The sequence below is a fragment of the Hemitrygon akajei genome, chromosome 19 (genome assembly GCF_048418815.1).
Source record: "Hemitrygon akajei chromosome 19, sHemAka1.3, whole genome shotgun sequence".
Taxonomy (NCBI): Eukaryota; Metazoa; Chordata; class Chondrichthyes; order Myliobatiformes; family Dasyatidae; genus Hemitrygon; species Hemitrygon akajei.
The window spans coordinates 73,828,037-73,854,335 of record NC_133142.1 but is presented as its reverse complement, the minus strand read 5'-3'; the positions used below and the strand labels follow the sequence as shown (position 1 = coordinate 73,854,335).

The 26,299-nt window shown below is 44.1% G+C and overlaps 1 protein-coding gene across 2 annotated transcripts in view; it reads left to right on the top strand.

The window, feature by feature from the left end:
• LOC140742070 (deoxyribonuclease-1-like) overlaps positions 1-26,299 on the top strand; it is a 162,094-nt gene that overhangs the window by 120,051 nt on the left and 15,744 nt on the right. For both annotated transcript variants that reach the window (XM_073072866.1, XM_073072867.1), the window contains exons 6-7: positions 13,823-13,935; positions 21,213-21,370. In XM_073072866.1, the coding sequence (XP_072928967.1) occupies positions 13,823-13,935; positions 21,213-21,370 (271 nt within the window). The remainder of the gene's footprint in view (positions 1-13,822; positions 13,936-21,212; positions 21,371-26,299) is intronic.

Here is a 26,299-nt window from a genome sequence, read left to right as displayed (position 1 = left end):
TGTCCATCATCCCCCCCGGTTCCCCTTCTCCTCACCTGCCCATCATCCCCCCCGGTTCCCCTTCTCCTCACCTGCCCATCCCCCCCCCCCCGGTTCCCCTTCTCCTCACGTGCCCATCCCCCCCCCCCCGGTTCCCCTTCTCCTCACCTGCCCATCATCACCCCCTGTTCCCCTTCTCCTCACCTGCCCATCATCCCCCCCCGGTTCCCCTTCTCCTCACCTGCCCATCATCCCCCCCGGTTCCCCTTCTCCTCACCTGCCCATCATCCCCCCCCGGTTCCCCTTCTCCTCACCTGTCCATCCCCCCCCCCCGGTTCCCCATCTCCTCACCTGTCCATCCCCCCCCCCGGTTCCCCTTCTCCTCACCTGCCCATCATCCCCCCCCCCCCGGTTCCCCTTCTCCTCACCTGCCCATCATCCCCCCCCCCGGTTCCCCTTCTCCTCACCTGCCCATCCCCCCCCGGTTCCCCTTCTCCTCACCTGCCCATCATCCCCCCCCGGTTCCCCTTCTCCTCACCTGCCCATCATCCCCCCCGGTTCCCCTTCTCCTCACCTGTCCATCATCCCCCCCGGTTCCCCTTCTCCTCACCTGCCCATCATCCCCCCCCCCCGGTTCCCCTTCTCCTCACCTGCCCATCATCCCCCCCCGGTTCCCCTTCTCCTCACGTGCCCATCCCCCCCGGTTCCCCTTCTCCTCACCTGCCCATCATCCCCCCCCCCGGTTCCCCTTCTCCTCACCTGTCCATCATCCCCCCCCGGTTCCCCTTCTCCTCACCTGCCCATCCCCCCCGGTTCCCCTTCTCCTCACCTGCCCATCATCCCCCCGGTTCCCCTTCTCCTCACCTGTCCATCATCCCCCCCCCCCGGTTCCCCTTCTCCTCACCTGTCCATCATCCCCCCCCCCCCGGTTCCCCTTCTCCTCACCTGCCCATCATCCCCCCCGGTTCCCCTTCTCCTCACCTGCCCATCCCCCCCCCCGGTTCCCCTTCTCCTCACCTGTCCATCATCCCCCCCGGTTCCCCTTCTCCTCACCTGTCCATCCCCCCCCCCCCCCCCGGTTCCCCTTCTCCTCACCTGTCCATCATCCCCCCCCCCCGGTTCCCCTTCTCCTCACCTGTCCATCATCCCCCCCCCCCCGGTTCCCCTTCTCCTCACCTGCCCATCATCCCCCCCGGTTCCCCTTCTCCTCACCTGCCCATCCCCCCCCCCGGTTCCCCTTCTCCTCACCTGTCCATCATCCCCCCCGGTTCCCCTTCTCCTCACCTGCCCACCATCCCCCCCGGTTCCCCTTCTCCTCACCTGTCCATCCCCCCCCCCGGTTCCCCTTCTCCTCACCTGCCCATCATCCCCCCCGGTTCCCCTTCTCCTCACCTGCCCATCATCCCCCCCGGTTCCCCTTCTCCTCACCTGTCCATCCCCCCCCCCCCCCCGGTTCCCCTTCTCCTCACCTGTCCATCCCCCCCCCCCCCCCGGTTCCCCTTCTCCTCACCTGTCCATCATCCCCCCCGGTTCCCCTTCTCCTCACCTGCCCATCATCCCCCCCGGTTCACCTTCTCCTCACCTGCCCATCATCCCCCCCCCGGTTCCCCTTCTCCTCACCTGCCCATCATCCCCCCCCCCCCCGGTTCCCCTTCTCCTCACCTGCCCATCCCCCCCCCCCGGTTCCCCTTCTCCTCACCTGCCCATCATCCCCCCCAGTTCCCCTTCTCCTCACCTGCCCATCCCCCCCCCCGGTTCCCCTTCTCCTCACCTGCCCATCCCCCCCCCCGGTTCCCCTTCTCCTCACCTGTCCATCATCCCCCTCCCCCGGTTCCCCTTCTCCTCACCTGCCCATCATCACCCCCCGGTTCCCCTTCTCCTCACCTGCCCACCATCCCCCCCGGTTCCCCTTCTCCTCACCTGCCCATCATCCCCCCCCCCGGTTCCCCTTCTCCTCACCTGCCCATCATCCCCCCCGGTTCCCCTTCTCCTCACCTGCCCATCATCACCCCCCCCCTGGTTCCCCTTCTCCTCACCTGCCCATCATCCCCCCCCTGTTCCCCTTCTCCTTACCTGCCCATCATCCCCCCCCCCCCCCCCGGTTCTCCTTCTCCTCACCTGCCCATCATCACCCCCCGGTTCCCCTTCTCCTCACCTGCCCATCATCCCCCCCGGTTCCCCTTCTCCTCACCTGCCCATCATCCCCCCCGGTTCCCCTTCTCCTCACCTGTCCATCATCCCCCCCCGGTTCCCCTTCTCCTCACCTGCCCATCCCCCCCCCCGGTTCCCCTTCTCCTCACCTGCCCATCATCCCCCCCCCGGTTCCCCTTCTCCTCACCTGTCCATCATCACCCCCCCCCGGTTCCCCTTCTCCTCACCTGCCCATCCCCCCCCGGTTCCCCTTCTCCTCACCTGCCCATCATCCCCCCCCCGGTTCCCCTTCTCCTCACCTGCCCATCCCCCCCCGGTTCCCCTTCTCCTCACCTGTCCATCATCCCCCCCCCCCGGTTCCCCTTCTCCTCACCTGCCCACCATCCCCCCCCCCCCCCGGTTCCCCATCTCCTCTCCTGCCCACCATCACCCCCTGGTTCCCCTTCTCCTTTGCTTTCTTCTATGGCTCACTGTTCTCTCCTATTTTTTTTGTAATTTGTTTTTTTATTGTTCATCATCAAACAAACATTTCCGTAAGATGTATTTCAGATATTGTACATATATATCATATAGTCATATATGACACAAATCTCCACATAGTATTTATCTGAGGTATATACTTACAGAAAAGAGAGGAAAGAAAGAACAAGCGAAAGGAGAAAACTATGTACAAGTAGGGAGTGATCTTTTTTTAACAGCATATTCATTGATTTGTGAGAACAAAATCAGGCCTATGAGGTGTTATGTAGTTAAACCATTTTTCCCAGTATGAATCAAATTGTTCCAACTTATGATTAACAGATGCTGTTATCTTCTCCATTTTGTAAATGTCCATTGTAATTTCCATCCATGCATTTAAGGTTGGGCTCTCCTGTGATTTCCTAGTAAGAGTCTTTTTACCAGCCATCAGCAGTATATTCATTAAATATTTATCTCTTTTCAACCACTCTTGAGGTATGTACCCAGAATATATGGTCATACTTTCTAAGGGTGCAATGCAGAACACGCCCTTCCAGCCTCGCCACCTAGCACTCCCCGATTTAACCCTCGCCTAAACATGGGACAATTTATAATCACCAATTGAACTATAAACCGGTACGTCTTTGGAAGGAAAGGTGTACTGTGCTAGGAAACAGGAGCACCTGGAGGAACCCACGCCGTCACAGGGAGAATGTACAGACTCCTTACAGGCAGTGGCGGGAATTGAACCCGGGTCACTGATACTGTAAAGTGTTGTGCCAGCCTTCTTCTTCAGGCCTTTATCTCTTCCACCTCTGCTCCTTCTCCCATTTACCTGTCTTCCCCCTCACCTGCTCTCACCTATAACCTGCCAGCTTGTACTCATTTCCCTCCCACCACCTTCTTATTCTGGGTTCTACCCTCTTTCCACTCTTGATGAAGTGTTTCAGCCCGAAACTTTGACTATTTATTCCTCTCTATATATGTTGCCTGACTTGTTGAGTTCCTCCTGCATTATATGTGTTGCTTGGGCTTATTTTCATTATCGTATGTGACGTAACATTTGTTCTTTTGTGGCAGTAGTCATGCAAAGACATATATTTATTATAACTTACAAAATAAATATGTAGTGCAAAAAAAGGAGTAATGAGACTGTGTTGATTGGTTCTTGGACTGGCCAATCTATCTCAGTCTTGTACACTTCCTTATTGGCATCTGAGACTTCACCAACAACAGTGGTGCTATTGGCAAATTTATAGATGGCATCTGAGCTGTGCCTAGTGACTCAGAGCAGAAGAATTTCGATTGAACGTTGACTTGGTTGGAGTGTATTAGCCATACCAGCAGATCATAAAAACTCGGACTGTTTTCCCTGGGGCGTCAGAGACTGAGGCATGAACAGAAATAAGAACATAACAATCTGAGAAGCAGAGCTAGGGTAGATAATCAGAGTGTTTTTTCTAGGGTGGAAATGTCAAATGCTGGAGGATGTAGCTTTAAAGTGAACAGAGAAGCTTTAAAGAATGTTTCTGAGGCAAGTTTTTAAATACAGAGAAAGGTAGGTGTCTGGAATGTGCTTTCAGGGGAGATTATAAAAGCTGATTTGATAGCAACTTCTAAGGGGGCATTTAAATGCGTGGTGAACAAGTTGCCATTGGAAGTGTACAAAGCCTTTGACAAGGTCCTGCACAGGAAGATGGTCAAGGAGTTCAGTTGCTTGGCATTCAGGATGATGTAATAAACTGGATTAGATGTTGGCTTCAGGGGTTACACTAGGAAATGGTAGTAGATGGTTGCCTCTCTGACTGGAGGTCTGTGATTAGTGGTGTGCCGCAGGGATCGACACTGGGTCCTTTGTTATCTGTCATCGATATCAATGTGGTAATAATGTGGATGATAATGTAGTAAACTGGGTCAGCAAATTTGTGGATGACATCAAGATTGGGGGTATAATGGACAGTGAGGAAGACTATCAAAGCTTGCAGCAGGATCAAAACCAGCTGAATTGAATTGAATTGACCTGATTTCTTACATTCTTCATATACATGAGGAATAAAATCTTTACGTTACTCTGAATGTGCAATGTGCAAATTATAGTAAGTTGTAATAGATAGTATGTGCTGAAAATGGTAGACAGAATTTAATGCAGAGAAGATCTGGGAGGACAAACCATGGTAGGACTTACACAGTGAATGGTGGGGCACTGAGGAGTGCGGTAGAACAGAAGTCCTTCTGTTTGTCTAGTCTGTGCTAAGCTATCAATCTGCCTAGTCCCAGCAATGTTTAAGGGGAACATGAGAGGGAACTTCTTCATTCTGTGTGTGAATACAGATCCATAATTCCTTGAAGGTGGTGTCACAAGTAGATAGGATCGTAAAGAAAGATTTTCAGAAATCGAAGAACTGAGTATGGCATGTTGATCTTCATAAATCGGAGTACAGGAGCCGGGATGTTATGCTAAAGTTGTATAAGACGTTAGTGAGGCCAGATTTTAAGTAGGTGTGCAGTTTTGGTCACCTATGTACCTACAGGAAAGATCAATAAAATTGAAAGAATGCAAAGAAAATTTACAAGGATGTTGCCAGGACTTGAGGACCTGAGTTATGTGGAAAAATTATTCTCTTAATTCTCTAGAGCACAGGAGAAGGAGGGGAGGTTTGACTGAGGTATACAAAATTATGAAGGCTGGAGATAGGGTAATTACAAGTAGGCTTTTTCCATTGAGATTGGGTGAGAGTAGAACGAGAGGTCATGGGTTAAGGGTGAAAGGTGAAATGTTTAAGGTGAACATGAGAGGGAACTTCTTCATTTTCTGTGTGAAAGCAGCTGCCAGTAGAAGTGGTGGATGTGGGTTTGATTTCATCATTTAAGAGAAATTTGGATAGGTACATGGATGAGAGGGGTATGGATTGGAGGGGTTTAGATGGGAGGGGTATGAATGGGAGAGGTATGGATGGGAGGGGTTTAGATGGGAGAGGTATGGATGGGAGGGGTATGGATTGGATGGGTTTAGATGGGAGGGGTATGAATGGGAGGGGCTTAGATGGGAGGGGTATGAATGGGAGGAGTATGGATGGGAGGGCTATGGATGGGCTATGGTTCAGGTTGTTGGGACTAGACAGAATAAATCATAGCCTAGCACAGACTAGATGAAGAGAAGGTCCTGATTCTGTGGTGTAGTGTTCTATGACTCTCTGTGACTCTAAGTGTTGTTGCAGTGTTGATTTAGATGATGGAATAGATGGCTTTGCTGCCAAGTTTGCAGATAATACCAAAATTGGTGGAGGGGCAAGTAGTGTTGAGGAAACAGATAGACTGCAGAAGGACTTAGACAGATTAGGAGAATGGGCAAGAAAGTGGCAAATGAAATACAATGCTGGAAAATGCATGGTCATACCTGTTGGTAGCAGAAATAAATGTGCAGACTATTTTCTAAATGGAGTGGAAATGCAAAAATCTGAGACGCAAAGGGACCTGGGAGTCCTCGTACAGAACGGGTTAACTTGCAGGTAGAGTCGGTGGTGAGGAAGGTAAATGCCATGTTAGCATCAATTTCAAGAAGTCTAGAATACAAGAGCAGGGATGTGATGCTGAGGCTTTATAAGGCACTGGTGAGGCCTCACCTTGAAAATTGTGAACAGTTTTGGGCTTCTCATCTAGGAAAAGATGTGCTGACATTGGAGAGGGTTCAGAGGAGGTTCACAAGGATGATTCAGGGAATGAAAGGGTTATCATGTGAGGAACATTTGTTTGCTCTGGGTCTGTTTGCACTGGAATTTAGAAGGATTGCAGGGCAGGGGATCTCATTGAAACCTTTTGAATGTTGAAAGGTGTAGACAGAGTCGATGTGGAAAGGATGCTTCCCATGGTGGGGAGGGGTGAGTTAAGACTAGAGGTGCAGCCTCAGGATAGAGGGGCAACCATTAAAACACAGCATCAAGGGTTACGGGGGAAGGCTGGGGATTGGGGCTGAGAAGGGGCAAAAAGTATCAGCCAGGATTGAATGGCAGATTAGAATCAATTGGCCAAGTGACCTAATTCTACTCCCATGTCTTATAGTTTAACGGTTGGGCCTGAAGGCCTGTTTCCATGCTGTGTAACTCTATTGGTAGCACTGAAAGCTAACAAGGGCATAATGATGTATAGTAAGCACAAGGTTGTGATTGTGGGAGATTTTAATTTTCCACACATAGACTGGGAAGCCCATTCTGTAAAAGGGCTGGATGGTTTGGAGTTTGTAAAATGTGTGCAGGATAGTTTTTTGCCGTAATGCATAGAGGTACCAACTAGAGAAGGGGCAGTGTTGGATCTCCTGTTAGGGAATGAAATAGGTCAGCTGAAGGAGATATGTTTTGGGGAGCACTTTGAGTTCAGTGATCACAATGCCATTAGTTTCAATTTAATTATGGAGAAAGGTAGGACTGGACCCAGAGTTGAGATTTTTGATTGGAGAAAGGCTAACTTTGAGGAGATGCAAAAGGATTTAAAAGGGGTGGATTGGGACAATTTGTTTTATGGGAAGGATGTAATAGAGAAATGGAGGTCATTTAAAGGTGAAATTTTGAGGGTACAGAATCTTTATGTTCCTGTTAGGTTGAAAGGAAAGGTTGAAAGTTTGAGAGAGCCATGGTTTTCAAGGGATATTGGAAACTTGTTTTGGAAAAAGAGAGAGATTTACAATAAATATAGGCAGCATGGAGTAAATGAGGTGCTCGAGGAATATAAAGAATATAAAAAGAATCTTAAAAAAGAAATTAGAAAAGCTGAAATAAGGTATGAGGTTGCTTTCCAAGTAAGATGAAAATAAAGCCAAACGGCGACTACATTTGCAGCAAGTGTTTGTTGCTCGAGGAACTCCAGCTTCATATTGATGAGCTGCAGTCCGAGCTTCAGACACTGCGACACATCAGGGAGGGGGAGAGTTACCTGGACTCTGTGTACCAGGAGATAGCCACACCTAATAGATTAACTAATGTAGATTGCAGTCAAGCACAGGATGGTGTGGCTATGAGTGAGGCAAGTAGGGGAATCCAGGAGGTAGGGCTGGAGGAGATGCAGGCCTTGCTCTTGTCCAACCGATTCGAGGCTTTAACTCCCTGTGAGGGCAGGAGCGGGGACTGTGGGGAGGATGAGCAACCTGCCCATAGCACCGTGGAGTGGGGGGCCATTCCAGAGGGGGGAGTCAATAGAAATATTGTAGTAATAGGGGACAGTATCGTCAGGGGGATAGATAGGGTTCTCTGCAACCGAGAGCGAGAGTCCCAAAGACTACGTTGCCTGCCTGGTGCCAGGGTTAAGGACATCTCTTCTGGGCTGGAGAGAAACTTGCAGTGGGAGGGGGAGGATCCAGTTGTCTTAGTACACGTTGGTACTAATGACATAGATAGGACAAGGAAGAAGGTTCTGTTACAGGAATATGAGCAGCTAGGGGTCAAATTAAAAAACAGAACCTCAAGGGTAATAATCTCTGGATTATTACCTGAGCCACGAGCAAATTTGGTTAGGTTAAATAAGATTAGGGAGTTAAATGCGTGGCTCAAAGACTGGTGTGGGAGAAGTGGGTTTTGCTTCTTGGGACACTGGCACCAGTACTGGGACAGGAGAGAACTGTTCCGGAGGGACGGGCTTCACCTGAACCGGGCTGGGGTTAGTGTCCTGGCGAATCATATAACTAGGGCTGCAGAGAGGTCTTTAAACTAACTAGTGGGGGGGAGGATTCTAGAGAGCAAATAATTAAAAAGACAATGGAGAAGGTAATGGATGTAGGTAAAAGTGGAGGAAGAAAAAGACAGAGTGTGTCAGGAGGGGAAAGAATGTACAGAGATAAGCATAAAGTTGTACAAAAGGAAAAGGTAGGAAATAAGTGTCAAACATATTGACTGGACTAATCAAGTCGGACACGGCAGCCTTGAAGAAGAGTTTATTGAGTGTATTCGGGATGGGTTCCTTGAACAATACGTTACTGAGCCGACAAGGGGGCAAGCAGTCTTAGATCTGGTCCTGTGTAATGAGACAGGACTAATAAAAAATGTCCTAGTAAAGGATCCCCTTGGAATGAGTGACCATAACATGGTCAAATTCCATATTCAATTAGAGGATGAGAGGGTTGGATCTCAAACAAGCGTACTGAGCTTAAATAAAGGAGACTATGATGGTATGAGAGCGGAATTGCTTAAGATGGATTGGGAAAATAGATTAAAGGGTAGATTGGTACTTGATCAGTGGTGTATATTTAAGGAGTTATTTTACAACTATCAAGAAAAATATATTCCACTGAAGAAAAAAGGGTGTAAAAGAAAAAATAGTTATCCGTGGCTAAGTAAAGAAATAAAGCAAAGTATACGACTAAAAAGAAAGTTATATAAGGTAGCTAAATCTAGTGGGAAGATTGAAGATCGAGAAGCTTTTAAAGATCAGCAGCAAATAACAAGAAGATTGATTAAGAAGGGGAAGATAGATTATGAAAGTAAATTGGCGAAAAACATAAAAGCAGATAGTAAGAGTTTTTATAGTTACATAAAAAGAAAAAGGGTGGCTAAAGTAAATGTTGGTCCCCTAGAAGATGAGACCGGGAAATTAATGGTAGGGGACATGGAGATGGCGGAAACACTGAACAAATATTTTGTATCAGTTTTTACAGTAGAGGACACTCAAAATATTCCAACACTGGATAAACAGGGGGCTCTAGGGGGAGAGAAGCTAACTACGATTCAAATCACCAAGGAAATGGTACCTGATAAATTAATGGGACTGAAGGTGGATAAATCCCCTGGACCGGATGGCTTGCATCCTAGGGTCTTAAGGGAAGTGGCGGTCGGGATTGTGGATGCATTAGAGATAATTTTTCAAAACTCGCTGGACTCGGCAATGGTCCCAGCAGATTGGAAAAATGCTAATGTAACTCCTTTATTTAAAAAGGGCAATAGACAGAAGGCTGGGAATTATAGGCCAGTTAGCCTAACATCTGTGGTTGGCAAAATGTTGGAATCGATAATTAAGGAAACAGTAACAGGGCATTTGGATAAACATAGCTTGATAGGACAAAGTCAGCATGGCTTTACAAAAGGGAAGTCATGTTTGACAAATTTGTTGGAGTTCTTTGAGGACATAACATATAGGGTAGATAAAGGGGAACCAGTGGATGTGGTGTATTTGGACTTCCAAAAGGCATTTGACAAGGTGCCACACCAAAGATTATTACTTAAAGTAAAAAATCATGGGATTGGGGATAATATTCTGGCATGGGTGGAGGATTGGCTTTCTAACAGAAAACAGGGAGTTGGGATAAATGGTTTATTCTCAGACTGGCAGTTGGTGACTAGTGGTGTTCCGCAGGGGTCGGTGTTGGGACCCCAACTCTTTACAATCTATATTAATGATTTGGAGAAAGGGACTAAGTGCAACGTATCACAGTTTGCTGATGACACAAAGATGGGAGGGAGTGTAATGAGTGCGGAGGACATTGAAACCCTGCAGGGGGACATAGATAGGCTGAGTGATTGGGCAGACATTTGGCAGATGAAATATAATACTGACAAGTGTGAGGTCTTGCACTTTGGCAGGAAAAATAATAGAGCAAGTTATTATCTAAATGGGGAGAAACTGGAAAGTGCTTCTGTGCAAAGGGATCTGGGGGTCCTGGTGCAGGAAACACAAAAAGTTAGTATGCAAGTGCAGCAGGTGGTCAAGAAGGCCAATGGAATGCTGGCTTTTATTGCTAGGGGGATGGAGTATAAGAACAGGGAGGTCTTACTGCAGTTGTACCGGGTATTGGTGAGACCACACCTGGAGTACTGCGTGCAGTTCTGGTGTCCATATTTAAGAAAGGACATACTGGCTCTCGAGGCAGTGCAGAGAAGGTTCACTAGGTTAATTCCGGGGATGGGTGGGTTGATGTATGATGAGAGGTTGAGTAGATTGGGACTCTACTCATTGGAGTTCCGAAGAATGAGAGGCGATCTTATTGAAACATATAAGATTGTGAAGGGGCTTGATTGGGTGGATGCGGGGAGAATGTTCCCAATGATGGGTGAAACTAGGACTAGGGGGCATAATCTTAAAATAAGGGGATGCCATTCCAGGACTGAGATGTGGAGAAATTTCTTCACTCAGAGGGTAGTGGGGCTGTGGAATTTACTGCCCCAGAGAGCTGTGGAAGCTACTACACTCAATAAATTCAAAACGGAGATAGACATTTTCCTGGATAAAAATGGCATTAGGGGATACGGTGAGCGAGCAGGTAAGTGGACATGAGGCTAGGTTTAGATCAGCCATGTGATCTCCTGGACCAGTTTTCGATAGCCTGGATGGGTCGGAGAGGAATTTTCCAGATTTTTTCTCCTCAATTGGCAACTCGGTTTTTTTTCCCCGGGTGATCACATGGGTTTGGGCGGGATGAATAATAAAATAAAATGGGCGGCATGGTGCCCTGTTGGTTGGCACTGTTGCCTTGTGGGATTCGGTGAAAACTAGAGTTAAGATTGGATCAGCCATGATCTTGTTGAATGGCGGAGCAGGCTTGAGGGGCCGATTGGCCTACTCCTGCTCCTATCTCTTATGTTATGTTATGTTCTTATGTTCTACAGTTATATTAATAGCAAAAGGATAGTGAAGGATAAAATTGGTCCCTTAGAGAATCAGAGTGGACAGCTATGTGTGGAGCCAAAAGAGATGGGGGAGATTTTGAACAATTTCTTTTCCTCAGTATTCACTAAGGAGAAGGATATTGAATTGTGTAAGGTAAGGGAAACAAGTAGGGTAGTTATGGAAACTATGATGATTAAAGAAGAGGAAGTACTGGCGCTTTTAAATAATATAAAAGTGGATAAGTGTCTGGGTCCTGACAGGATATACCCTAGGACCTTGAGGGAAGTTAGTGCAGAAATAGCAGGGGCTTCAACAGAAATATTTCAAATATCATTAGAAACAGGGATGGTGCTGGAGGATTGGCATATTGCTCATGTTGTTCCATTGTTTAAAAAGGATTCTAAGAGTAAACCTAGCAATTAAGTTTGAAGTCAGTGGTGGGTAAATTAATGGAAAGTATTCTTAGAGATGGTATATATAATTATCTGGATAGACAGGGTCTGATTAGGAACAGTCAATATGGATTTGTGCGTGGAAGGTCATGTTTGACAAATCTTATTGAATTTTTTGAAGAGGTTTCTAGGAAAGTTGACGAGGGTAAAGCAGTGGATGTTGTCTATATGGACTTCAGTAAGGCCTTTGATAAGGTTCCACATGGAATGTTAGTTAGGAAGGTTCAATCGTTAGATATTAATATTGAAGTAGTAAAATGGATTCAACAGTGGCTGGATGGGAGATGCCAGAGAGTAGTGGTGGATAACTGTTTGTCAGGTTGGAGGCTGGTGACTAGTGGTGTGCCTCAGGGATCTGTACTGGGTCCAATGTTGTTTGTCATATACATTAATGATCTGGATGATGGGGTAAATTGGATTAGTAAGTATGCAGATGATACTAAGACAGGTGGCGTTGTGGATAATGAAGTAGATTTTCAAAGCTTGCAGAGAGATTTAGGCCAGTTAGAAGAGTGGGCTGAAAGATGGCAGATGGAGTTTAATGCTGATAAGTGTGAGGTGCTACATTTTGGTAGGACTAATCAAAATAGGACATACATGGTGAATGGTAGGGCATTGAGGAATGCAGTAGAACAGAGTGATCTAGGAATAATGGTGCATAGTTCCCTGAAGGTGGAATCCCATGTGGATAGGGTGGTGAAGAAAGCTTTTGGTATGCTGGCCTTTATAAATCAGAGCATTGAGTATAGGAGTTGGGATGTTAAAATTGTACAAGGTATTGATGAGGCCAAATTTGGAGTATTGTGTACAGTTCTGGTCACCGAATTATAGGAAAGATGTCAACAAAATAGAGAGAGTACAGAGGAGATTTACTAGAATGTTACCTGGGTTTCAGCATCTAAGTTACAGAGAAAAGTTGAACAAGTTAGGACTTTATTCTTTGGAGCGTAGAAAGTTGAGGGGGACTTGATAGAGGTATTTAAAATTTTGAGGGGGATAGATGGAGTTTACGTGGATAGGCTTTTTCCATTGAGAGTAGGGGAGATTCAAACAAGAGGACATGAGTTGAGAGTTAGGGGGCAAAAGTTTAGGGGTAACACAAGGGGGAACTTCTTTACTCAGAGAGTGGTAGCTGTGTGGAATGAGCTTCCAGTAGAAGTGGTAGAGGCAGGTTCGATATTGTCATTTAAAGTAAAATTGGATAGGTATATGGACAGGAAAGGAATGGAGGGTTATGGGCTGAGTACAGGTCGGTGGGACTAGGTGACAGTAAGTGTTCGGCACGGACTGGAAGGGACAAGATGGCCTGTTTCCGTGTTGTAATTGTTATATGGTTATATAATATAGACCTGGTTGACTGTATCAAATGTCAAAAATAAGAAAGAGGTTAAAAAGAAAGAGGTAAGAACACAGGTTCCGTTAAGTAAACATTTCTGTTTCTGTACAGATCCCATGTTACCTGTGTGATACCAAGCTTGAATTGTTCTTTCCAATACCAACTTATCATTCAGCAGATTTGACCATAAGACCAAAAGACATAGAAGCAAAATTAGGTAATTGAGCTCATTGACACTACTCTGCCATTCCATCATGGCTGATCTGATTTCCCCCTGAATCCCATTCTTCTGCCTTTTTCCCCAAAACCTTTGATGCCCTGACTAATCAAGAACCTATCAACTTCTGTTCTAAACATACTCAATGACTTGGCCTCCACAACTGTCCGTGGCAATGAATTCGACAGATTGACCAGCGTCTGGCTAAAGAAATTCCTTCTCATCTCCATATTAAAGGGATGTCCTTCTATTCTGAGGCTGTGCCCTCTGATTCTAGACTACCCCACCAGACGGATCATCCTCTCTTTGTAAGCCTTTCAATATTCAATAGGTTTCAATGATTCCCCATCGTACTTCTAAACTCCAGCAAATACAGGCCCAGAGCCATCACACTCTCCTCCTACAGTAACCCTTTCATTCCCAGAATTATTTTCTCTTCCAGAATATTTTCATGATATGACACTTAGGAAGTTTGGCTGGTATTATTAAGTGCAAGTCTGGGCATATTTTGGACAATGGGTGAAAGTGTAACTGCGGAACCTGATGAATTGGATAGAATGATGAAGTTGATGTAGCACTGATTGTTCTATGAAGCACTGGTTAATTATACTGACTTCAGCTTTGGATTTCATTTTATCGCAGTGGTACGGGACTTTGTACTCATTTCTCAGCACACAGCACCTGAAGATGCAGTGAAAGAAATTGATGAACTCTATGATGTCACCCTGAAAATCATGAAAGAGTGGAATACAGAGGTATGTCTCTATTTCTGGATAGAAGTGTTATATATGCTGTATTGTGTCACTTATGGATCATATTTTAGAGCATAAAATCTGAGAATTACCATCAAAAACCCACCAGAAATTATAATTGTTTTTCTTGCCATGCTCCCATATTTTAGCAAATAGACACTGAATAATGACTGCCATCAGTCTCACAGTGGTCACCTGCTCCTTATAATTAGGTGTTGAATTCAGTAGCTTGGATTTTAGGATCAGAAGTCAAGGGTTTAGTGCTGCCATCGACCTTGAAGAAGCCTCCCACAAATTTTCTGAGGGATTTGCAGATTACATTTCTCCTTTCCTGAATATTGTTTTGTTGTTGGCTTATTTCTAAAGCATACAACAACCATTATCACTATGAGCAAACTTTATAAAGTGAACAAATAAAGCCACAGAAGTCTGAAATAAATATATTGAAGGAATCAAACTCTACACATAGAAAATCTGCTTTTTAGGGCTTGATAGATTCTTCAGCAGTTATTGGTCTATAATGCTGCTAACAATGTACTTGCTCTTTATTCATCAAGGTGCAATTTGTTTCTGTTTTTATTGGAACAAAATATTATGTGTAAGTATTTATAAATGTATTTTCATCAGTTCACTGTGAACACTGTGTTCACTGCCATGATGAAAACTTCAGCTCTGTGGAAAAGATGGGAATAATTGATAATCATACGTTCAGAATGCACTTTTAAATGCACATAGGTGTAATCTAAATCTTAAATACTAACAGTGTCATCACTATTTTAAATTGCAATTCATTATTTTGATGAACAGGAAATATGGAGATAAACTTGTTCAACCTCATTTGTCCATTAAGTTTCCTGTTTGAGAACTGTATTTTGAACAAAAAAAAAACAGATTCTAGAGTTCCTTATCATATTCACAAGATTCTGTAGATGCTGGAGCAACATACACAAAATCCAAAGCAACATACACAAAATGCTGGAGGAACTCAGCAAGTCAGGCAGTATCAATTGAAATGAATAAACAGTTGATGTTTAGAGCCGAGACCCTTCATCAGGAATGGAAGGGAAGGGGATGATGACAGAATATAAAAGTGGAGGGAGAGGAAGGAGGACCAAATAGAAGGTGATAGGTGAAGTCAGGTGGGAGGGAAAGGTAAAGGGAGAAGAATGAATCTGATTAGAGAGGAGAGTGGACCATGGGAGAAAGGGAAGAAGAAGGGACAACAATGGAGATGATAGACAGACAAGGAGAAGAGGTAAGAGGTCAGAGTGATGAATAGAAGAAGAGGGAAGAGAAGGGGAAAATAAAAGAAATACTGGAAGGCGAAATCCATCTGGCATCTGGTTGAAAGTTACCTAGACCAATACGAGATATTGCTTCTCCACGCTGAGTTGGCATCATCATGGCAAAAGAGGAGATCATGGACAACATATCAGAACGGGATTGGGGATAGGAATTAAAATGGTAGGCTACTGAGAAATTCCACTTTTGGCAGATGGAGCGGAGGCGTGTATTTGATACTTGGAATGGTGGCAAATTAATCAAAACACTTTAGGCTTTTCTGACTCAAGCCAACAACAGAGCTCTTGTCTCTCGATAGATGATACAGTGAAACACATCCAAGTAATTAAAAAAGCAAAAGAAATCGAGTACCATAAAATCAACTCCGTCTTGTACGAATGTAATAAAAATCATAATACCACAATTTCTACTAATTTGAATTCAGCTCTCCAATTGCCTTGAGTATTTTAGTTTTCATTTTAGTCTGAAATACAGAAAACCTGCTAATTTTCCAATGCGATGGTAATATACATCCGGGCAGGGGTCTTCATTTCTAATTTGCATTGTTTCTTTTTACTTTACCTCCTTTACTGTTTGACTACTTTCTCTCAGTCCGACTTTCATGTCTAGTTTGTGCTTTTTCCCGTTTTTCGTGTCTCACTTCTGGTCTCAGCCTTTCCTAAGGGACTTTCTTCTTTCATTCTGTTTCTGCTGCTCCTTGCAAAGATTGATAGGTCACAGGCAATTACAATCAAGTCTGCTTGTAGTTGACAAGATCATAAGACAGCTATGGATAATGAGGAACATTCTACTCATGTGTTCATCCATCCTGGAGCACTTCCATGTCTTCTCTGCGAGTATCAACTTCTCTGTGTGATGAAAGTTCTTTTAAGTCTATTGACAAGATGACTTAGATGGTTTAGAATCTTCTGAAATGCTTCCTTTACAACATGAAAATCTGTGTTTTCCCACAGCACAGTTTGTGACACAAGGGGCAGATCAATGATTATTTGCTTCACTGCCTGAGTGCTTCTCTGTGACTGGGTCCTCAAGACTCTGAACAGTACTCAAATTTGGAGATGGTAGCAAACACTTGCTTTGTGGTGGGTGATTAGTGAGGAGGAAAGCAGACAGGAAGGTAACATACGGAATTCAATCCAGGGAAGTGTGAGGTAATCCAGTAAGGGAGGGAGAATACACCATGACCCTGAACTTGTTGTCAGTGGTGAACCCTATTTGCAAGGTAGCTTGGAAGGACTTTAGCAGCCAGTTAGCATATTCACAATTGTCAAATCTGCAAAAACTGTTAAGGGTTTCCAATCACATTGGGAAACATTCATAAACTATAATGATTTATTAAAAGGTACCTTTAATGTAAAAAGAATCATTCATAAAACAAAACATTTTAAATTACATAAAATATTGCCATAGGCATAATAAATAAGAAAAAATCTAATATTTAGAAGAAACACACAAAATTCTGAAGGAATTCAGCAGGTCAGGCAGCATCTATGGAGAGAAACAAACAGTTTTTCAGAATGAGACCCTTCATCGGGATTGGAAGGGAAAGGGACAGAAAGCAGAACAAGATGGGGGGAGCGGGAAGGGTTACAAGCTAGCAGGTGAGAGCTGAAACCAAATGAGGTGGGGGAGGGGGATAAAGTGAGAAGCTGGGAGGTGATAGGTGAACGAGGTAAAGCACTGAAGAAGAAAGCATCTGATTGGAGAGGACTGTGGACCATGGGAGAAAGTGAATGAGGTGGGACATCAAATGAGGTGATGGGTAGCTGAGGAATTGAGAAAGGGTAAGAGGGGAGCAAGCATGGAGAATGAAAAAAGTGAGAAAGAGGAGGAGGTTGGAGAAATTGATGTTCATGCTATCAAGTTGGAAGCTACACAGATGGTCTATCTACTGAAGTGCTGCTGGCCAGAATGAATGACAATCTACAAATCAGTGAATTCAAATGAATATAGGGCAGTGGAGGCAGACAGACTGATTGTCTTTGTCCTGCTGCATGCTTGGGGATGGAGCCTGCCATTTTGTGAGGACACTCTGTTCTCCATTTTGTGAGTTTGGCATGCTGGGCTTAGTCAATGTTTTAGGGAGAACACAATGATGCTTCAGGTGGCCTGCTGGACTGGAGACCATTTCCAGGTGGAAAGTTGTTGTGAGATGTTCTTTGGTTGGCTATAACATGCAGTTTGTGGATGTTGGGGTTGAAGTGGTTTGAGCTCATTGCAAATTGAGAACAACTGTCACTTGATGGGAAGAGGGCAATAAATGGATGCTGGCTTGGAGCAGAGCCAGTAACAAGGTGTTAAAGGACAGACACATGACCTGCGGTCAGTGACACTGGAATGCAACATTTGAATTGATAAGGAAGGGATATAAAAGTGGATGCTTCGTGTGTGCTGGTAGCGATAACCTTGAAGAATAACCATCACAAGCACAAGCGTGAGCAACCCTGTGTGAAACACTTGGTGAGTGGATTGGGACAACGAGGAGTGCCTGGCCAGTGTCAACCCCCTTGCCCGGGTAATACCTTTGCTATTCTTTGACTATTCATGAGAGTAAGGGATACTTAGCGGGTGTGCACACAAGATATTTAACATGTGAATTCACGTTCTTGTTAGTTTAAACAATAAAGGTACTTGTCAGTAAATGCAGATCTCTCTGTGCCTCACTAATCATTGTTATAAGTAGTATTTTTTTTCAACAGTGGCATTGAGACAGGTGCATTAACAGGCAGGGAACAGAGAAATATAGACCATGTGCAGTTTAAATTGATATGATGATTGGCATAAACTCTGTGGGCTGAGGGCTTGTTCTATGCATATTGTTCTTGTTCTACCTTCTTAGTCTGTTGCACCCATGTGTGTTCAGGGTTGGAGCCTAGTTAACAAATAGCTGACTGCAATTTCAAGATTTCATCATTTATTCAGATATAACGGCGTGGCGTGGGAGGAGTGGCCCCATTTGTAGCACGGACTAGGCCTCATGCAGCGGTGTTGCCTGCTGCCAGCCATCCAGGAGAAGCGACGTCTGCCGGAGGTAGTGTGTGGCCTGAGGTATATGCTAGTGTCAGTGCTGCCCCCCAGTGTTCGTTCAGTGGAAGACAAGTTGGATTGCATTCATCTGCAAACTGCAGTGGGCTTGTTCGTGCCATCAATATCCACAGACTTGGGCTGTTTTATATATTTTGTGTGACTGTATGTTTACTGCTATATGTGTCTCATGCTGTTTGATTGTTGGTACTGTTGTTGCACCTTGGCCCCAGAGGAACACAGTTTCCTTTGGCTGTATTTGAATAACAATTAAACCTGAACTTGAACTTTAAATCATAAGGTTCCTTACACTTGTTTGGTAAAGTGTCATCAGTCATGTAAGATCTTGGCATTTATTAATGCTAGGGCACAGAGAAATATAGAGGAACAGAGAAATTTATCCAAAGAGTGGTGGTAATTCACTGGCTAAAAGGGTGATGAAGAGCTGGAAACTGGTTCCGCTGCTTATCGAGATGCTTCTATGCTTCAAATCATACTGATTGGTACATCCTACCAAATTTCTATAGATGTATCACAAAGAGCATTCTGACTGGTACTGGAGTTTGAAGATATTTTAAGGAACAGCTTCTTCCCCTTCACCATCAGATTTGTGTACAATCCACGTACTCAAGAACACTACTGTGCACTATTCCTGCTTTGAATGTTTTTATAATTGTAACCTTGAGTTATTCTTTCTGTCTGTTGACACAAAACAACATCATGTCAATGATAATAAACCTGATTCTGATACAACGTTCTAGTGGGGACTATCCGTCAGGGTCAACAATCGCAACTTCCCAGCTCAAGGAAGAAAGAGAAAATTGGCCCTACTAGTTCACACAGAGGGATGGACAGACCTAGGTAGAAAGGAATTTTCCAATATTAATAAGAATCATAGAATGGGAAAGATTTAGGAGTGAACAATGAACAGGGTGGAAATAATAGATAGCTCCAGTAGATGTAGACACAGGTTAGGCAAAGCATAAGGAGAATATCAGAAAGAAAGCAACAAAGAACTACATGGAAGTAGGGCTGGCATGTCAGCATAGTAGTTAGTGTAATGCTTTCAGCACCAGTTCAATTCCCATTCCTGTCTGTAAGAACTTTGTACATTCCACCTGTGACTGTGTGGGGTTTCTCTGGGTCTCCTCCCAAATTCTAAAGTAGGTTAATTGAGCTTATGATTGTAATTGGGTGGCGAGTGCTTGTAGGCCAGAAGGGTCTGTATCTCTAAATAAATAAATACATTTGGCTAAGGAAGTCAAGGAGAGGTTTGGAAGGGTTGGTGGGTGGAGGTGGGCTGGAGATAGAATTTCCAAGGTGCATGAAGTGATAAAATAAACCTGAACAAGAGGTGGTCTTGGCAGGAGATTTCACCAGTGAGAATTCTACAGAGAACTTTTTCATTAGCATTGCTAGCATTAAAATTAGCATTGAAATTTCAAATAAGCTCAATCGTGATCATAACTCAAATTCTGGCTTTCAGTGTTTTCTGAGTCCATGCCGCATCTTCCACAGATATCAGCTAGAGCTTTGGGTGACAGTCCGATGAATAAAACCTGGCTTTATTTTGTCCTCATCCTTAGCTATGGCACTAAACCTCATCATTGATTCTAACATTTCTTCTGCTTGTTATTGATCACGGTGGAAGCTAGCTGAATGTAAAATGGCAGCTACAATCTGATAGATTATAATGGCTACTCTTCATTAAGTTCTTTGGGACATGAAAAGTGGTATATAAATGCAAGTCTTTGACAGGTTCAGCTATAGGTAAAATTTCAAGAGAATTGGCATTGGTTTATTATTGTCACATGTACCAAGATACAGTGGAAAGCTGTTCATACCGATCAATCCAGTAGACAGCGCATTGAAGAAAGCGCAGAAAGCAATAGCAACGCTAAATAAAGTGTAACAACTACAGAGAAAATGCAGAGAACAGGGTTAAGGAGGGTGGTAATCTACGGAATTCATTGCCACAGACAGCCGTGGAGTCGTCATTGAATATATTTAAACAGAGGTTGATAGGTTCTCAGTTAGTCAGGGTGTCAAAGGTAATCAGAAGGCAGGAGAATGGGTGAGACGGGAGAATAAATCAGCCATGATTGAATGGCAGACAGACTCAATGGGCCAAATGGCCTAATGCTGCTCCTATGTCGTATGGTCTCAACATAAAATGTGATATCATAATGAGGTAGATTCTGATATTAAGAGTCCAAAGTATCATGCTGGAGAACTATTTAATAGTCATAGGAGTGGGGTAGAGGCTGCCCTTGAACTTGGGGGCACATGCCTTCAGGCTTTTGTCAAGGGTTTGCCTCTCTTCACTTGTGATTTGCTGGCACAATAATCTAAAATCTTACATCCTAACCTTTGTATTTAGTACCCTGCCAGCCTGTAAGTTGGGAACTGCCACGTTAGAGGCCCAACTAGGCAACTACCAAATTAAGAGAGATCCAAGATTGTTTATTGTCATTTTTCGGGACACAAGCATAAAGGATTTCAAAATAATTGTTACTCCAAATCCAATGCAGCATTAAAAAGACTACAGTAAGCATAAAGAGCAGAATGAATACAAATATAAAAGGAATCCTATAAAAATGTACAAGTAACTGTTAGAAAAGGAGAATGGAAACCTTTACAGTTTCTTTTACACGTTATTAAAGTAAAACATTTGCGCCTGGGAATAAGTGTTAATACATTAGCAAGAACATGCTTAATGTGTTTAGTTAATCTCTCTGCTTTGAGAGGAATTAACATATCTGAAGTAAATGTTGAAGTAAATGAGTTGTAGTGTTAAAATACTGAGCAGAGGAATGTTATACAAGCACATTGAAGCATCATCCATTAATATTTCTTGACAGTTATTTCAGGTGCAACTGATTAATTTAATCAGACACCACGCAGCAGGAGCTTAATTGTATCACACCTTAAGTCACAGCTTTCCCTTTCTACAGAACATTATGATACTTGGAGACTTCAACGCTGACGGAAGGTATGTATCGAAGAACAAGATGAAAACTATACGGCTCCGAACAGACAAGAATTTCTACTGGCTCATCGGAGATGACGAGGACACTACTACAAGATTAAGCACAGACAAGGCCTATGACAGGTGAAGATCACAGGGGTGTGTGGAGAATGGGGTCAGGAAGATGTTTGTGATCCAGTGTTTTCAATGGGCATCAATTGTGATCGGTCTCAGTTTTCCCAATATTTTCACTCAGTGGGTGGTTAGTATATTGAATGGGCAGCAAGAGGAAGTGGCTGAGGTGGATACATAAACGATAGTTAAAGGGTACTTGAACAGGTATATGGGTAGGAAATGATATGAGGGATACAGGTTAAATATGAGAAATTGGGACTGGCTTAGATGGGAGTCATGATCAGTATGGACCAATTGGGCTGAAGGACTTGTTTCTACACTGTACAGTTCTCTGACTTTATTTAATCGAAGCTCAAAAATTTTCAAAGTTCAAAGTAAATTTATTATTGAAGTACTGTACATATACATCACTATAAGCAACCCTAAGATTCATTCCCTTGCAAGCATTCATAGTAAATAACGGGACACTCAATATAATCAATGAAAGACTGCACCCAACAGGATGGACAGACGACTAATGTGCAAAAGCCAACAAGCTGTGCAAATACAGAAAGAACAAAAGAAATAACAATAATAATAAATACGCAAAAATATCGAGTACATGAGGTGAAGAGTCCTTGAAAGTGAGTCCATAGGTTGTGGGAATAATTCAGTGATGGGGCGAGTGAAGTTAAGTGAAGCTATCCCCTCTGGTTCTAGAGCTCAATGGCTTTGAAAAGATGTACTGAACAACACACACCAAATGCTGGAAGAAATCAGCAGGTCAGGAAGCATCTATGGAAATGAATAAACAGTCGATGTTTCAGCTGAGACCCTTCATCAGTACTGGAAACGAAGGGGCAAGACACCAGAATAAAAAGGTGTACTGAGGCTGTTGCTTTTGGACCCCCGTACAAACTTTACATCCCAAACAGCTGTAGCTGGATACTGTTTAATTTTTAAGCAAATTGCTTATCAGCTTTGTGCCTTAGTTTCTGTACACCCTCTTCCCCACTGAGAGGAGTTTCCACTTCTCATCATGCGATTGCAGAAACAATCTGTTGTTCCGCATTCTTACTTCAGCTTGTCGCTGGATGAAACACTCATCCACATACCTGCTAGCTCTCAACTCGACTGTTCCTGACGCCTCTATTATTCCACTCTCTACTAACTTGTCTGTGTCTGAAACAGCCCCCAAGTCCTTCAGTGAGTGGCAGTGTGGGAAAGCTCTGGTTTGAAGTATCTCTCACCACTTCAAAAGTTCAAAGTAAATTTATTATCCAAGTACATATATGTCATCATATACCACTCTGAGATTCAATTTCTCACAGGTATTCACAGAACAAAGGAATACAACAGAATCAATGAAAAACTACACACAAAGACAGTCTACTTGACAGATAGACCTCAGTATGTGCGGTTGGGAGACTGTAGGTCTGACACGGTGGTCAGCAGCACAGGAGCGCCGCAGGGAACCGTACTCTCTCCGGTCCTGTTCACCCTGTACACATCAGACTTCCAATATAACTCGGAGTCCTGCCATGTGCAGAAGTTCGCTGACGACACGGCCATAGTGGGGTGTGTCAGGAATGGACAGGAGGAGGAGTATAGGAAACTGATACAGGACTTTGTGATATGGTGCAACTCAAACTACCTGCGTCTCAATATCACCAAGACCAAGGAGATGGTGGTGGACTTTAGGAGATCTAGGCCTCATATGGAGCCAGTGATCATTAATGGAGAATGTGTGGAGCAGGTTAAGACCTACAAGTATCTGGGAGTACAGTTAGATGAGAAGATAGACTGGACTGCCAACACAGATACCTTGTGCAGGAAGGCACAGAGTCGACTGTACTTCCTAAGAAGGTTGGCGTCATTCAATGTCTGTAGTGAGATGCTGAAGATGTTCTATAGGTCAGTTGTGGAGAGCGCCCTCTTCTTTGTGGTGGCGTGTTGGGGAGGAAGCATTAAGAAGAGGGACGCCTCACGTCTTAATAAGCTGGTAAGGAAGGCGGGCTCTGTCGTGGGCAAAGTACTGGAGAGTTTAACATCGGTAGCTGAGCGAAGGGCGCTGAGTAGGCTATGGTCAATTATGGAAAACTCTGAACATCCTCTACATAGCACCATCCAGAGACAGAGAAGCAGTTTCAGCGACAGGTTACTGTCGATGCAATGCTCCTCAGACAGGATGAAGAGGTCAATACTCCCCAGTGCCATTAGGCTTTACAACTCAACCGCCAGGACTTAAGAACTTTTTAAAAGCTATTATTAATGCTTTTTGAGATAGTGATTTAGATGCATATCATATTTTTTACTGAGTTAAGTATTGTATGTAATTTGTTTTGCTACAACAAGTGTATGGGACATTGGAAAAAAGTTGAATTTCCCCATGGGGATGAATAAAGTATCTATCTATCTATCATTCTATCTATCTATCTATCTATCTATCTAAAGACTGACAACCAACCAGTGTGCAAAAGACAGTGTAAATACGAACAAAGAGATAAGGTAACGGTATTGCTTCTCTGAGTGGAGGACTGTGACTAGTGGTGTGCCACAGGGATCAGTGCTGGGTCCATTGTTATTTGTCATCTATATCAATGATCTGGATGATAATGTGGTAAATTGGATCAGCAAATTTGCTGATGATACGAAGACTAGAGGTGTAGTGGACAGTGAGGAAGGTTTTCAAAGCTTGCAGAGGGATCTGGACCAGCTGGAAAAATGGGCTAACAAATGGCAGATGGAGTTTAATGCAGACAAGTGTGAGGTATTGCACTTTGGAAGGACAAACCAAGGTAGAACATACAAGGTAAATGGTAGGGCATTGAGGAGTGCAGTAGAACAGAGGGATCTGGGAATACAGATACATAATTCCCTAAAAGTGGCATCACAGGTAGATAGGGTAGTAACGAGAGTTTTTTGTACATTGGCCTTTATAAATCGAAGTTTTGAGTATAAGAGTTGGAATGTTATGGTGAGGTTGTATAAGGCATTGGTGAGGCCGAATTTGGAGTATTGTGTACAGTTTTGGTCACTGAATTACAGGAAGGATATTAATAAGTTTGAAAGAGTGCAGAGAAGGTTTACAAGGATGTTGCCGAGACTTGAGAAACTGAGTTACCGAGAAAGGTTGAATAGGTTAGGACTTTATTCCCTGGAGCGTAGAAGAATGAGGGGAGATTTGATAGAGGTATATAAAATTATGATGGGTATAGATAGAGAGAATGCAAGCAGGCTTTTTCCACTGAGGCTAGGGGAGAAAAAAACCAGAGGACATGGGTTAAGGGTGAAGGGGGAAAAGTTTAAAGGGAACATTGGGGGGGGGCTTCTTCACACAGAGAGTGGTGGGAGTGTGGAATGAGCTGCCAGGTGAAGTGATAAATGCAGGCTCACTTTATTTTTGTAATTTATTTTTTTATTGAAGTTCATCATCAAACAAACATTTCCATAAGATGTACTTCAGACATTGTACATATATATCATATAATCATATATATCACAAATCTTCACAAAGTATTTATAGACAATAGACAATAGGTGCAGAAGTAGACCATTTGGCCCTTCGAGCCTGCACCACCATTTTGAGATCATGGCTGATCATCTACTATCAATACCCGGTTCCTGCCTTGTCCCCATATGCCTTGATTCCCCTATCCATAAGATACCTATCTAGCTCCTTCTTGAAAGCATCCAGAGAATTGGCCTCCACTACCTTCCGAGGCAGTGCATTCCAGACCCCCACAACTCTCTGGGAGAAGAAGTTTTTCCTTAACTCTGTCCTAAATGACCTACCCCTTATTCTCAAACCATGCCCTCTGGTACTGGACTCTCCCAGCATCTGGAACATATTTCCTGCCTCTATCTTGTCCAATCCCTTAATAATCTTGTATGTTTCAATCAGATCCCCTCTCAATCTCCTTAATTCCAGCGTGTACAAGCCCAGTCTCTCTAACCTCTCTGACCTCTCTGTGTAAGACAGTCCAGACATCCCAGGAATTAACCTCATGAATCTACGCTGCACTTCCTCTACAGCCAGGATGTCCTTCCTTAACCCCGGAGAACAAAACTGTACACAATACTCCAGGTGTGGTCTCACCAGGGCTCTGTACAAATGCAAGAGGATTTCCTTGCTCTTGTACTCAATTCCCTTTGTAATAAAGGCAAACATTGCATTAGCCTTCTTCACTGCCTGCTGCACTTGCTCATTCACCTTCAGTGACTGATGAACAAGGACTCCTAGATCTCTTTGTATTTCTCCCTTACCTAACTCTACACCGTTCAGATAATAATTTGCCTTCCTGTTCTTACTCCCAAAGTGGATAACCTCACACTTATTCACATTAAACATCATCTGCCAAGTATCTGCCCACTCACCCAGCCAATCCAAGTCACCCTGAATTCTCCTAACATCCTCATCACATGTCACACTGCCACCCAGCTTAGTATCATCAGCAAATTTGCTGATGTTATTCTCAATGTCTTCATCTAAATCGTTGACATAAATTGTAAACAGCTGTGGTCCCAATACCAAGCCTTGTGGCACCCCACTAGTCACCACCTGCCATTCCGAGAAACACCTATTCACCGCTACCCTTTGCTTTCTATCTGCCAACCAGTTTTCTATCCATGTCAATGTCTTCCCCCCAATGCCATACGCTTTGATTTTACCCACCAATCTCCTATGTGGGAGCTTATCAAATGCCTTCTGAAAATCGAGGTACACTACATCCACTGGATCTCCCCCGTCTAACTTCCTGGTTACATCCTTGAAAAACTCCAATAGATTAGTCAAGCATGATTTACCCTTGGTAAATCCATGCTGGCTCGGCCCAATCCTATCACTGCTATCTAGATATGCCACTATTTCATCCTTAATAATGGACTCTAGCATCTTTCCCACCACCAATGTCAGGCTGACAGGTCGATAGTTCTCTGTTTTCTCCCTCCCTCCTTTCT